At 43.6% G+C, this 15,020-nt stretch overlaps 1 protein-coding gene across 8 annotated transcripts in view; it reads right to left on the bottom strand.

Moving 5' to 3' along the window:
• NCKAP5 (NCK associated protein 5) overlaps positions 1 to 15,020 on the bottom strand; it is a 962,935-nt gene that overhangs the window by 220,487 nt on the left and 727,428 nt on the right. For all 8 annotated transcript variants that reach the window (XM_019522509.1, XM_019522508.1, XM_019522512.1 and 5 more), the window contains one exon: positions 12,420 to 12,566. In XM_019522509.1, the coding sequence (XP_019378054.1) occupies positions 12,420 to 12,566 (147 nt within the window). The remainder of the gene's footprint in view (positions 1 to 12,419; positions 12,567 to 15,020) is intronic.

Below are 15,020 nucleotides of genomic sequence, written 5' to 3'. Positions count from 1 at the left end.
CCCCCTGCTCAAAGCAGGACCTTCCCCAACTAGATCATCCCAGCCAAGCTTTGTTTAGTCAGATCTTAAAAACCTCCAAGGATGGAGCTTCCACCACCTCTCTGGGTCACCCGTTCCAGTGTTTTACTACCCTCCTAGTGTAGTAAATCAGAGGGAGCTATTCTTTCACTCTACTCAGCACTGGTGAGACCTCATCTGGAGTACTGTGTCCAGTTCTGTGCCCCACACTTCAAGATGAATGAGGACAGATTCTAAAAGAGCCCAGTGCAGAGCAACTAATGAGTCAAGGCCTGGGAAATATGTCCTAATGAGGAAAGGCTAATTGAACTAAGGGTATTTAGTTTGGAGAAGAGACTAAGAGAGGATTTGATAACAGTCTTCAAACACCTGAAGGGTGATTATAGTGAATAGGGATACACATTTTTCTCTGTGGCTGGACTGGGAATAACTGCCTCAAGCTGCAGCAGAAGAAATTTAGCCAGAAGTCTGAAAAAAGAACTTTCTTACCAGCCTCTTACTATCTCCTCTCTGACCCCTGTTTTCCTCCTTACCCAGTATGTACAATGTTCCCATAAAGGGTTAATCTGTTTCAGTTGTGACTATACTGTACTAGCCATGGCCCTTTTTCTTGCATTTCCTAGGTTCATGCTTTTTGGCCAATACCTATAAAATAGGGCAGAGGGAAAGGGAAGCCAGTAGCCAGCCAATCTGTAGCAGAACTGGGAACTTAACCTAGATTTCCTCACTCTTAATCCAGTCTCTAACCACAGTCCACTCCAAAGAAACTGGAGGACCCAGGGTTTGGTATAGGAAAGAAGGTACCACCACACACACAGACAGAAATTTGACTATTTTACAGAAACCTTTAAATAATTTCCCATTATGGTTTCCATTACAAAAAAAAAAAAATCTTTTTGAAAGTGCTTTTTAGCAACTTTTTCTTTTTCTTGAGAATACCACTGTTTGAAATAAAGATTGCTTGCTTTCTTATTACTCCATCAAAAGCAAATAGGTTCTAAAAAGTTGCACTGAAATAACTAAAGGAAAGAAAGGCTGGAACAGCTGGAGCATTTAATACAGTTAGATCGAGTTAATTCATGCTGAATTATCCATACTGCATAAATGTCTGTGCAAATGACAGACTTTAATAAGCCTTCAAAGCTGACAAAGTATTTATCACTGATTTGTTAATTTAAAATTTTAAAATCAAAATAATTGTGGCTTTCACAGACATGTTTAGATTGAATCTGACAGTAATTCGGAGTACCAGTTTAAGTTGCTTGTAATTATGCAGGTGCTTGGGCAGAGTGTGTTTTAGACATTTCGAGCTAGACTAAGTAATTGAAACCATACCCTTTATCAGGTAAGGCAGGGCTCCCTCACTCCAGAAAGACCATGAGAAAGGATGCACTTCAAATAGGAACAACCTCTCCCAAGGGTTCCCTCTCCACACTAGGAGTGTGCAAACTGATTCATTCACACCTTCAAACTTTTTTTGCCAGGCCTGATCCATAGGAAGGGGTGGAGCCATAAATCAGTCCTTTCTCTTCCCTTGTTGGAGATGTGCTCTCTGAGCATGCAGAACTGTGAACAACAAAAGGGTCCTGGGATTTTCCACAGCAGTTGTTATTTCTTTGCTGCATAATTGGAAGGGAAATGTTAGGCTGATAGGTAGCCAAGCCCTACAAGGCTAAGCCTTTCTGGGGCATGTCCTCAAACGGATGAAACTGAACATTAAAGTGAAATGCATTAGTAATGAAAATAAATGTAATAATAAGAATCCTTCACTGATCTTCAAAACTGTTTTACAGATCTCGTGGCATCATTATTTGGCGCAGCTGACATTTTTCTAATATAAGACCCTGTTTTTACCCACCTGAAAGCTTTGCCAAACCTTAACTGCTGACACTGAAAGTTTCCATACTGGGTTGCGTAGGTGTACCTATGCTGAAAGATTTTTGTTTTTAATTCCAACCCAAACAGTTTATCTGTTGCCCAACAGGCAGTCGCTGTTTTGTCCGTAGTAGAACATACTGTCGGTGCTTTCTCTGAAAAGGTGTTATTGCTTCCCTCACTGCATTGGAACCTGATGCCTTTGTATCAGGGATATATTTTTGCTGTCCCTGTGAAACTCTGATGAAATATGGCCAAGTCCTAAGCATTACACATGCTCAATAGAGACTTTCTGGAAATCTGCAGCTAAATGTCCCTCAAATTCCATCCATAGTGAGCATGCTTCATCCTAGGGCAAAGCAGGACTTCCCTTGCCGTTGCAATGAACACCATGCTGTGAGAACTGGCAGCAGGGGCCATCCATTTTCTATGACCCCCATACCTGGGCCCCTGGAGCATTATAGAAAAAGCTGCCTTTTGTTAGAAAAGAGTAGGTTGGGGGAAAAGGGCCCGATAGGGCTGTGACTGATGACTGTGATTAGATGCTGATAGGGTGGGTAAGAAGGAAACTAGAATGGGGAGCTGGGCCAGGGAGACAGAAGCTGGGGAAAGAGCTAGCTGGGAGTGACTGGGTGTGATAGGGTGTTTCTCTGGGGGCAACTGGACATCCCTTGTGGTGGGGCTGCACTTGGCTACCTACTCCAGCTCCCTAGTCTGGCCCCTTTCTCTCTCTCTCACCAGCCACATCTTGGTATTATTGGTAATGTTTCCTTGAGAGGCTTCCTTCAGGTAATCAAAGCCCGTGCCAAATACACCCTGTCTACCTATCCTGCCCCTGGCCCCGAGTCTGAATGGGTAATGTGGGACTCTGATCCGTCTCTCTCTCCTGCCTGTCTTTCCATTGGTAGGTGGAGGTCCAGACCTGCAGGGCTCCAGCCTTATTTTTCAGCCTGGGCTCTGGCCCCTTCCTAGGGCTCTTGCTCAGAAACTGTCAAAAGAAGTTGGGGAAAAAAATGCAGGAAAAAAAATCACAGTGTGCTGGGCACTCTGCTCTGCAGCCTCCTTGCCTCCCCTCACAGCTTCTCTGGTCCACCAGATGTTACTAATATCATGAGCAGAAATGAAAGGAAAAAGAACAAAGAGCAGGCCCATACCAAGCTCTCATAAGCAGTCTGTGGTCCTCAGGGTACCCCTTTCCCCCAGGCCCTTCCAGTGCCAAAACAAGCAGTTTTCAATCTGCTTGGGGCTCCACCACGATGAACATAAAACAACCCTCAATTCTTTGTATCTCCTTCCCAGGTCCTCCCAAGGCACAAAAAGAAAAAAAAGAAAAAAGGAAATCCTTAGCACTTTCTGAGTACTTGCTCTTTCATTCTTGGTCAACAGGGCTAGGGACAGACATTACACACAAAGCGATTTATGTGATCAGAAACCGGGTTAAACCTGTAACAGGAGAGATGTTCAGTGCACGTTTCAGTTTGAAAATGGCTGAAACTGGTTTGAGATCAACCTGGTTGAACATAGTATCAGACATAACTGATCTGGGTCAAACTGGTTTATGCAATGTCTGTCCCAGACCCTTTGCTGGTTTAAGTTCAGTCAGAGTCCCTCAGCATCCCGGCATGCTCTCTGGGCTGGGTGGAGCTCTCTGCTCCACAGCAGGGCTGTCCCCTCCCCTCTGCTCCCTGGCCATAGCTCTGGTAGAGACTTGCGGGCACAGCAGGGTCTGTTGGCTTCCCCATGCCCCCTCACCACATCCTGCTTAAGCAGGGATCCCTTCTTCCTCTCTGCCACAGCACGGACCATAGCCAGCATGTGGTATTCCAGCTAATGCTGCGTAAGGCTCTGACAGAGACAGCAGACACAGCAGGGTCTGCCTGGTTTCCCCCTCCCCCCCGCACTGTTGAAGCAGGAAATCCCTCCCCCCTTCCCTCCCTTCTCCCACAGCAGAGACCCCAGCCCCACCGACCCTAGGCACGTGCTATGCTAGCTAATGCTGCATGTGTGTGTGTCTCTCTCTGTGTCTCTCTCTCCAGTGAGAGACACATGCAGCATTAGCTAGTATAGCACGTGTGTCTGTGTGCATCTCTCTCTCCAATTTCACTGGGACAGGCAGACAGTACAGTAACTGCTTAGGGCTTCTGGAGCTAATCAACAGGTCAGCCGGTAAGCTGTTTAAGAATTTTGAAGTAATGGAGAGAGGCCATTGTTTTGCTAATCGGGTGATAATAAATGTTATCAGCCCTAGGCTGGCTTGCTTGCCTGTCAGTTTGCTGCACACAGTATGACAAAGCAGGGAGGGGGATTGAAAAGCTTTGTATCATCAACAGATGCATGCATTGCATCCCCTCCCTTCCCTTTACCTCAGAGTACTAGCCCAGGGCTGGGGGCTGCCAACAATCCCAGCCCTTGAGCAGCCAGTGGGGAAAAGTCTGAGACTGTGCAGGCAGACCTCCCTAATGAGAGAGTCCTGCCAGGGCCTGGTCACACCCCCAGCACTGGAAGGGAAGGGAAGGGAGGGCTGCTCTAGTGCCCCCTGGCTTCTAGCCTAAGCCACTGCAGGCATGTGCCTGAATTTCCTCAGTCCAGAAAGAATGTGGGTCCAGTTTCAAACCAGTTCAGTCTAGCAGGTTAGACTAACCTGCAAAGATTGAATCAATTCAGGCTCAGGCTTTTTGAATGTCTGTCCCATGACCAGAAGTCCCTCCTATCAGACAGCAGCTCTCCTGCCCAGAGGTGTTTCCATGCTTCCCTCTCTGCAGGGCTCTGTCTCTCTCCACCACCACAGCCAGCCCCCTCTCTCTAGCCTGGGGAGATCTTATATCTCAGTCAACCATGCTCACCTGGGGAGCAGATCAGTCTTCCTGCTCCCTGGGCACAGCTGTAGTCAATCTCAGCTGGGTCCTGAAGCTGCTGATGGTGGGCTGAGCTTTGCAAGTGTGAGCCCCTGGCACTTCCTGTCTGGGGTCCCTGCTCCTCTTCTACCACAAACTACTTCTCCCCACCTGTCGAGGTAGAACTTCATTTGGCAGCTGAGATCATCTCTACCCTGGGCATGCTGGCAGGGTCTTTCCTTACAGCAGGTGATCCTCCCCTTCTTTGGGCTACAAAGGTTTGGGCCTTACCAGGGCCCCACTGCCTTTCATTCCCTGGCCCCCTCTTCCCTGTAACAGGGTTAGGGTCCCCTGTTACATAAGAGATGACTAGTTTAAGCACTTAGACTAGTTAGACCATTTAGAAGGAGGCTGAAATTCTAAAAACAAATAATTGATTATGTAATTAAAGACTAGGGCCAAAGTGTAAAGAAGGCTGAATGAAGGTTGAATGGATATTCCCAAACTTCTGAGTGTTTGTCTTTGTCAACTTAACTAAGCAGCTCTTTGTCAGTGTGACATCTACTTGCACAGAGGGAGGATGTACATTCAAAATACCCAGTATTGCTCAGGTTTCCCAGGTGTTTTTTTTTTAAACAAAAATTCTCCAGTCCTTTTTGTGATAAAAGCAGACCAGTAAATGAGAATCTACCAAAGAGTTACCTTACTCTGTTTCAATCATTAATATTTTATCTTTTGCAGAAGGCCACATGCACTGAGGAGTTATCAGAGGAATTACTTTTGCTTTGTAGGAGTTATAAGGCATTTGATCATAAATGTTGGAGTAAATTAACTGGGATTTCACGAGCAGCCAACTAAGAATGCTGACGGCACAAGGGAGTTTTGATATCCAAGAGATCACAGTTTGACACGAATTCCAACTCCGTCTAGTGAGATGTAATGGGCTATGAATCATTTCTTATTTGTCATCTGTTTCATTTGATTACAAACATATGCTATTTATCAGTCAGTAGAATTTGCTATGACTGATAACGGATGTAGAACGATTACTGCTATAAAGGGTAAATGAGGGAATACTGAATTTTGTTTAACTGAACATATCTATAGCACATGCAAAACTATATCTGAGAAAAAAATAACTTTTGGGTGGGCTGGCTGCAAAGACATTAGGGAACTGTTCTGTATTGTTCATGGAGAAAACAGCTATGCTAAGTTGCATTGTGGTGGTTTATCTGGCAAAGCACTTGACAGTGAATGAAGAGGAAAAATGGACTAAAAATGCACTCCACTGCTTTCAGAAACATTTCTATCATTTAAGCACAATATTACCTGAAAATGAAGTATAGAACTGTTTTTTCCTTACAGTGGATCAACTGCAACATTGTTTGAAATCAGATTGTATCTGCATATGCACATTCAAGTGATCTGAGAGACTTCTCTCTTCTTTGTTTTCCTGGTAGAAAAACTTACCCAGAGATTCCTAAACAGACATTCAAATACTGAGCCCTTGAAGAGAAGACAGCTTGCTTGCTGACCATGTGCAACCAAGGGCCCCTGTAGACATCTCAGCATGCTGTACAAGCTCCCTCAATCTGCCTGAAGACAGATGGCACCACTACATAGGGCAGCCCAGATTGGCTGACCCAGACTACTCATGGGATGTAGGGATTATGAAGGGGGCATGTTATGCTCCTTGCTGGACTGGAGCAGTAGAGTCCAGCAAGTGACACACTGTCCCCTAGAAGGGTGCAGAAGGGAGAAGTAAAGCTGAAGGGCTGTGCTATGTCTTCTCTCAGAAAAGACCATATTCACATTCACAGGAGAAACTCTTCTGGAACGATTTACCCCTGTTTAGTCACAGGTTGTTTTTCTCCTGGAACAGCCATTTTTGCTCTTGGAGAAAAATCCTGACCATCTGTACTCTTGTGGTTTCCCATGGAAGAGCAGAGAGTCTCCCAGGAAAAACTAAATGTCTCTATTTGGCTTGAACAGGTTCATCACAGTTATTAGTTTGGTGACAGACAATTTATTAAAAAACCACCAGTCCTCTTGTTTCCTGTAGTGGTGGTCAATAACTTAAATACTGTTAGCACTGAAAGAAGTCACTTACGTTTTATAACTAGGACAAAGAATCTTTTTTTTTTCTTCATATGGACCACCTAATGGGCTAGTATGCTGCCTACAGCCAGGGTGTTCCTGGGTATCTTCTCCCCTTTAATCTGCTTTTATTCAAAGATCTGAGTACACGATATTATAAAACTTTTATGTTACTAGCTCAAACTCTTCCCTTTAATAATGATACATTACTGTTTGTAGTTCAGGAAAAGTCTGCCCTAGAAATGGGAGATAAGGAAGGGCTAGGGAATGACAGAGATCTGTGTGCACTCTGGGAATCTGTTAAGCAGTGAAAGAGTATAATTGGCTAAGTATTTGAAAACTCACTTAATTCAAGTCTTCTCTTCTCTTAAAAAAGTGAGAAGAGTCATGAGTCATTGGCATATGTTTCCAGATATATATGTAAAGCTAATTTGTCTCATGTCTTTTGTGAAAAAAAATGATAAATTGAAAATATTGTTGCTTCACTGCGCTGTAGTTCTGCCAGCTTTTATGTTTCTGATGGAGGAAGATCATTCTGGGTGGATAGACAGGGTGATGTTTAAGTTAGGGTTTTCATAGGTTTAATGAGCTGGACATACAAAGAGGCATAAAAGGGTAATATAAGTCTCAGATATTAAATTATTTCTAATTAGATGTTTTATCTTATCTTTTATTAGTTTAATGAGGATACGGAGGTATTTGCTAATTCCCATCTGAACCAGAATACAATTTAAACTGTGTCTAGATGAACTATTCCTATTTTACTGTCTGTTATTCTAGGTACCTCTAAGTATTGTAGCCATAAGTCTACTTTAAATACTAATTGTGCTTGTGTCCCAGGAGGCAAAGTAACGCACGGCACTCACTGGCAGCTCGGGGCAAGATGCACGTGGGGCGGAAAGAGGAACCCGCGTGGCTCGTTAGCCGCCTCTTTATACAATTACGGTCGACCGGTGATGTCAGTGGCAGATGCCGGCCGGCAGCAATAAAAATGGCGGCCACAGCAGCAGAGGGGGGGGATAGCCAGGGGATGGAACGACGGCTGACGCCGGCGGCAGAGAGGACTCGGCGTGTGGTATTTATATTTGTAACTTACCCAATTTGGGGTCAGGAGCTGCCTGCTGCTGGGGCAGGGGGACTTTTTATTTTTGGAAAAATTTTCGTGTTCCAAGGCAAATCAGCCAGATCAGTTCCAAATTTGTACATCAGTCAAAAACCATTAGTGGCCCTACTACCGGCAAACATCCTCTACCCTACCTGGGGCTTTAGATGTTTCCAAATCCTTTGGCAGGCATCCTACGTGAAGGCCCAAGCCTGGAGTCTTGGGATTCAGATGCTCCTGAGTTTTGCTTGACTTAGCCATAAGGCCCCAGGAGCGATCTAGGGAGGAGTTTCCCACTTCCATAAAGTGGGCATAAAGCCAAGATCTTCCCATTGGAAGTGGAAGTGGGAGGTTAACTATATATTACCTCCGTGAATACTACCCTGTATCTGGACAGTGGTTTTCCCCAGGTGCGACTAGGAAAACTGCCTTGGTGGTCATGGTGTTTCCCCTGATTAAATGCAGTCAACACTGAGTATGACTATAAAACAAACAGCCCATACTGGGGGACATTGTTCTGGCTGTGCTCTGAGCTCAGAGCCCTAACAGGCAGCAGGCCAGGAGCCAGAACCAGAAGCAGGCCAGGAGCTGCCTGCTGCCACGTCAGGGGTACATTGTCCCGGCCAGGCTATGAGCTTGGAGCCCATCCTGGCAGCAGGCAGCTCCTGGGGGCAAGAAGCAATTTCCCAGCCTTCACTCTAATCACGGAGCCAGGACCAGTATTTTCACTGTGCGGTAAGCCTACTTCGAATTAATAGCATGTGTAGACGCACACAGTTTCTTCCAGATCTGTGTTTCTATGATCCCAACAGAATGAGCAAAATCCTTCTCTTGGTTGCATCAGATAGTAATGTAAGATGAAGGAAACATGATTTTACGTGGATGTCACTAAGGGCCATATGCTACTCCCCCTATTAGGCATATAAATGGATTTAGGCACCTAAATGCACAGTATGATTGTCTAACCCCACTAAGTCTAATAGGTGGAGCACAATTTAATCCTACCTTTTTAATGGTAATTTTCTTTTTATGTATGCTAATGGGCAGAAGGTTGGAGTAACTTTACTATATCCATTTTTAATTTTGCTGACTTTATGAAATATGTTTACTAATTACAATAAAATGCAATAATGTGAATATCCAAGATGAAGGAATCTGGTACCCATAGTAGAAGAAGTAACAAACACCCATTTTTTGTATTCTTTTCAAACACACTAATGAAAGACTAAGATTAACAGCTCTCACAATACTAAAGGACTAGAACTGCTAATTGCACGTAACTAAGAAAACGTATGTCTCTTAATTAATAAAGCATAGAGCTTTCAGTCTTTGACATCAAAATTTATAATCCCTAAGAAAAAAAACAAGGGCAAGGATATATAACATTAAACCAGTACACAATTAACAACACTTTGTTTTAATTATCTTTGGGTGCAATTAATGTAGGCTCTGCAGTTCATTTTTCTTCTTTGATAGCTCCTTAGACTATTTATGTAGATTAATTCTTGAAGTATTGGCATTCGCTAATATGTGTTTTTTTTACAAGCTACTGCACAAAGCTGACATCAATGAAGGGAGCTGACCTTCCAGAACCAGATCCTGTCCATCTATAGTGTTATGTTTTTTCTTCTAGGCAGTTTGCCATAATTAATAAAAGGGTTATGACTTTATTGAACAACTTCTTATCAGTTGAAAGGACAGAAAGAATTGAAACAATCATGCAAACTGATTGCGATCTAGGCCAAGGGAGCATAAATCATGCATATTTAGAAACAGAAATCTGCAAGGAGACTTAAGTCATTCAACATGAATTGATAAAAACAAGAGTCAAGTGAAAAAAAGACTTGTTCAAATTTTGCGGATCCAGGTAAAATGTCTACTTAACAGTAAATAACTATTCTATGGGGGCTGCTGAGAATTACTGTATTCATCTGAATCCAAGATGACTCTGAATTTAAGATAACCCCTGAATAATTAGAATCTATATATGTTATAACTTTTCATATATAGAATCTAATTATTGGAGGGTAGCCTTAAATTAGTCGCCCTCCCTGCCCCCCCCCCACTGCAGTGGGGAAAACAGCAGCAGGGGGGCAGGTGGCTCCACAACGTGTCCCCCCCCACTTGTCCCCCCTGCAGCCTGCCCCAGTTGTGCCTACACCCCATGCTGCTTGTCTCCGTGCAGCCCCTACCCCCTACCTGCTCCCCACAGCCTCTCTCCCCCACCTACCCTTTCAGACTTCACCCTCTCCCACCCTTCCACAGCCTCTGCACCCTACAACCTCCGCCCCCTGCCTGATGCCCCTCTCACCCCCACTGCAGTCTCTGGTCCCTTCCCCTCCCACCTCTTGTCAGGTGAGGCTCTGGCTCCATTTCCTCCTGGGCACAGAGATCATGTCCGGGCAGAGCATGTCTGGGAGGAAATGGAGCCAGAGCTGCACCTGACCGTAACCGGTGGGGGAGGATGGGGCAGAGCCTGAGAGGCAGCAGGGATGGGGACAGAAGCTGCGGGAAGGGGTAGAGGCTGAAGGAGGACAGAAGGGGAAAAAAACCCTCATCTTTAATTCAAGTATACAGTAATGTGAAACTACAATTAAATAAAATAAATTAAATCAAATAAATGTCCTTTGTAATACTAAGTATCAGAGTCGTTTGCATTTAGAACTGAATCCACAGCACCTGTTCATGTTCTATTATTTTTAAAAACAAACACTTCCTGGACACCAATATTTGGCTTGATTTTTAATTTGACTGGAATGAAAATGAAGGCAGAAAGTGGAGTAAGAAACAGAAGGAAAACCTCCTTTTTTGCTTAACCAAAAATCTATAGCCCATGTGATGAAGTCTTTATTCATAGTTTACTCAGCCTCTACTCAAGCAAAGTGGTTGCTAAGATCATTAGAAACCACTTGGGCTGCTTGTACACATGATCAAAATTGGCCATTTTTGCGGTTTAACTGCATCATTCTGTACATGTGCAGGGATTTTTAATGATTTAAACGAGTTTATTACATTGCAAACTAAACCACATCCAAAATAGTTTAGTTTGCTATTTGTAACATTGCAATCCTTGACAGCTCACCTCCCCCTCCTCCCCCCCTGCAGGAAAGGCGGGTTGAAGGCAGAAGTGGTGAGGGCCAAAATCCCTTTTTTTCCCCCACGGAGCCTGCCCACATCTCCCGTCGCCAGAGGGTGAGTTGCCAGTGGGCCAAGTGGTCCCTGAGCTGCAGAGAGCCCTGGTTTTTCCATCTGTGGTGGTGATGCCACCTGGGGCAGCCTGGGAGGGCTACTAGCCGGCGGGTGCTGCCCCAGCTTGGGCTCAGGAAACAGGTGGATTGGGCTGAGTGCTGCCTATGAACTGGGCAGTACCCACCTGCTAGCCACCTGCCCAGGCAGCTCTGGGGGGTGCTGCTGCCGTGGAGGAAAGGTCCAGGGCTCCCTGCAGCTCAGGGCATGCCAGCACCTTTTCCCACAGCCACAGGAGAGGTGGGCAGGCTCCACAAAAAAAAAAAACAGTATAGGGCCCCTCACCATAACGGTGATGGAAACCCCTAAATTGAAACAGTAGGTTTTTAATCGTCACAATTAAAAACCCACCATCTCACTTCAGGGGACTAAACCTCCATCATGTGTACAAGCGGCCTTGTATTCCAGACTGATAAGCACAGTATGGAAGAAAATGATTTAAGAATGGAATAAAAACTTTAGAATTTGACATTATTTGGGACCATGTTCTGATCCTGCAACCATGCACATGTTGAAATCTATGCGACTACTCTTCCATAAAATTAAACTTGCATCATGGTTTGCATTTGCAAGATTTCAATGTTGATTGCATATTGCTGGCTGTCTCCTAACAAAACAGAAACACTTTTTACTCACTGCCATTGCCATGCATTGTAGAAGTGGGGGAAGCTGTCATCATATCTCGTACTTTCTACCTATAAACTCTCAACAATGCCACAAAAAAATACACAAAGTAACCTCTGTGAACAGTTCTCTTTGTGGTCTGCTAAGGAATGTGACATTTTCCACATTATGACAGTGACTACTACCTATAGAAAAAGTGCTTCTTCAAGCAACTAGTCTAGCTATTGCAAATTCAGCAATAAACACTACAGGGAAACAATGCTGGTTTTATGACAGTTATTAAACTGTGCATGCTATACAAGATTTACACAATTAACACTTGAAACAAAGATAGAAAGACAAGTTTTCTTATTATATAGTCTCAGTGGGTTTGATGGAACTGAATTAAAATTATTTATGAAGTTCTTTTTAAGGATATATGATCCTTGACATTAGAGAAGGATCCTTTCAGTGGTTTCAAAATTGAGCTTTTTGCTCATCCTTGGTAAATGAATCATGATAAAAAAATACTATGTAACATGAGTCTAGGTGAACTGTGAAAGACAAGATTTATACCACACTGTGATTCAGTACCAATAAAAGAGCTGGGGACCTTTTAGGTGTAAAGTTGTTTTATTTCTTACCTCCAGAGCTTTCAATCGTTGTAACAGCAATTTTGTCTTTTCTTTTTCCTCTTCAGCACTGCTGCTTTCACTTCTTGAACCCTCATCTGCTGTCGTATGAACATCTTCCATAGTTTCTTTGTGGTTTTTGTCCTCAGACAGCTTCTCCTGAAATGATTAACATTTTTTTCAATATTCACAAGAACAGATCAAATAAACCAGACAAGACTAAATGTCATCAGTCTAATGAGAGCCAGTACTGATATGATTACAATTCTGAATAACCAAGTCATAAAGATTCTGCTAACTACATCACAAACTTAGTTCTGCAAAGAAATCTTCACAGGTGAATCTTCATGCCTGCCTCCATTTTCACTGATTTATGCAATACTGTGCAAGATGACCCTATTTGCCTTTTGAAGATATGGAATCTATATTATACATTTCATTAACGAAACAACTGTACTTTCCTTAAAAATTGTTGGGACAGGAACTTGACTTGCCAGCTTCCACCGAGTATACCTTCACTAGGCTACAAAGGCAATTTATCTAGGGAATGTCAACAATGAAAAACCCCTTCATGGTCAGGTTGTCCAGACTGTGGAATAAACTCCCGCCAGTGGTAGTGCAGTCACCTACTCCGGAAACCTTCAAAAGGACAGTCACCTTGCTGGGGTCACTTAACCCTAGTTGTCTTTTCCTGCCTAGTGCAGGGGGACTGGTAGGGTTATGCGAAGCCTCGGTCGCTGATTCGATTTGGCTCCTTGCCTGGAGCTTTGAAAAGCCTGTGTGCAGCTGGGTTGGGCTGCAAGCAGGCCCTTTCAACATGCTAGTTCACAGGGTACCTGAGGCTGGGGAGCAGCTCCCTCATCTTGGGCACCCTGTTCAAAGGACACAGGTGTGGATGGGATGCACACATGACATTTAAATGTCTATGCACAGAGGGAGCCTAGGTTTGGGGAGCACCTACCCGCCCAAATGTTAGGCTCCCCCACAGGCTGACATGGTCAAAATGAGTGCATGCAGCTGGAAGCTGGTCCCTGGGCCACCTTCACTGAGCAGTGGCAGACACACAATGGGATCTGAAGAATTTTATATCAGATATTCAAAATTGTAGGTCCGGCCATGACAGAGCTTGAATGTCTGGCATGGCAGGACATGCTATTTTTGGGATAAAATGCCTCAGATCCCACCACATGATTATATTAATGTCTGGCCTAGGAGGACACATGTGCTTGCTGCAAATTCATGCATCAGGAACAGGGGGTAAGTCGTGCAGGAGTATGGATGGGGGGAACCTCCCCTTATGCCCCTCTGCAGACATGCAGGCAACAGAACAATGGGCCCTAATTAATTGTTGTGAATAAACAGTGTATCCCATGATGAAAAGAAGTAGAAAGAAACATGGGCTATCATCTAATCAAATTTCAAATCCAAGCCCCAAAACAATTCTCCTCATGCATTATTTTACACACCTGAACAGCTCTATTGAAACTACTGAGAATACTGACACATATAGAATTTATGCATATGTAGAAGAAACTGTAGAGCCAGAGCTTAAGCAGTAAACAGAAAGATACCTCTGTTTCACTGATGTGGATCTGTCAGAAATTTGGTTTATTAATTTTAATTAGTGGACTTTGGTTGTTGGGTTTTGCAAAAGACCCACAAAATCCTGGATTTGAATGACAAACCCTACTAATCTGGGTATTTCTGGGCTAACATTCTATATTTAGAAGCAAACAGTCCCTGGGGAAATTGAGTTGAGAGGAAAAGAAGATAGACAAAATAAAATATTGTGTGAGACGAGCAGAGGAGGAGGTGCAAAAAAAAAATAGAAGCTAAGAAAAATACCCAGATACGTATTTATACTCTCTCTCTCTCTCATTAGTCATACAATACTCAGCACAGGCAATTAAATAGGCAAAGTCCCTACAGAGCTTAAACTCTAATTGTTTGTTACACAAAAATTGAAAACAAATAATTGTAGGAAGAGGAAGTGGGAAGAAGGGATACAGATACAAAGGGATGGGTGACCTTACAAAAAACTGAGACAATTATATATTAAGGCCACTTTGTTACGTGCACTTCTTCATAGTTCTCACATACATAAGTATATGTGCTTAAATGTCATTTAGGACAGCGCATTTATTGAACGGTATTTGCAAAAACAGGGCATTTTCCTTGTACGCACAAAGACGTATTTAAAAAGAGCTGACTCAGCTCTGGTGGAAAATGGAAAAACCCCCACCACTTCACAAAATCTGAGTTTTTTATGCATTTCTGGACTATACATTTGTTTGCTCCAACCAATTTCAAAGATTTGGAACCTACAAGTTTTCAAGGATCTGGAACCAAGTTTCCGAAGTCAGCAATTGCTCCCTACATAACTATATAATTCAGTGTTTGCAACTAAGGCCTCTGACAGGTGTTACATTTAAGATGTGATTAACTGGTTCTCCTGTGATTAACTGGCTGCAATTCCTGGGGGATGGGAGTGCAGGGAGCCAAGCCTGCTACTCAGTGGTGCAATGGGATCTGATGCTTGATCCCACAATTGTGCATCCTGCTATACACGTACAGCATGGTATGAAATGCAACTGTTGGAATCATGGATTAGAT

This window comes from Gavialis gangeticus, unplaced genomic scaffold, assembly GCF_001723915.1.
Source record: "Gavialis gangeticus isolate Ggan-Ray unplaced genomic scaffold, GavGan_comp1, whole genome shotgun sequence".
In the NCBI taxonomy this organism is placed as follows: domain Eukaryota; kingdom Metazoa; phylum Chordata; order Crocodylia; family Gavialidae; genus Gavialis; species Gavialis gangeticus.
Note: the sequence above shows the minus strand (reverse complement) of the source record. Positions and strands in the feature narration are given on the sequence as shown.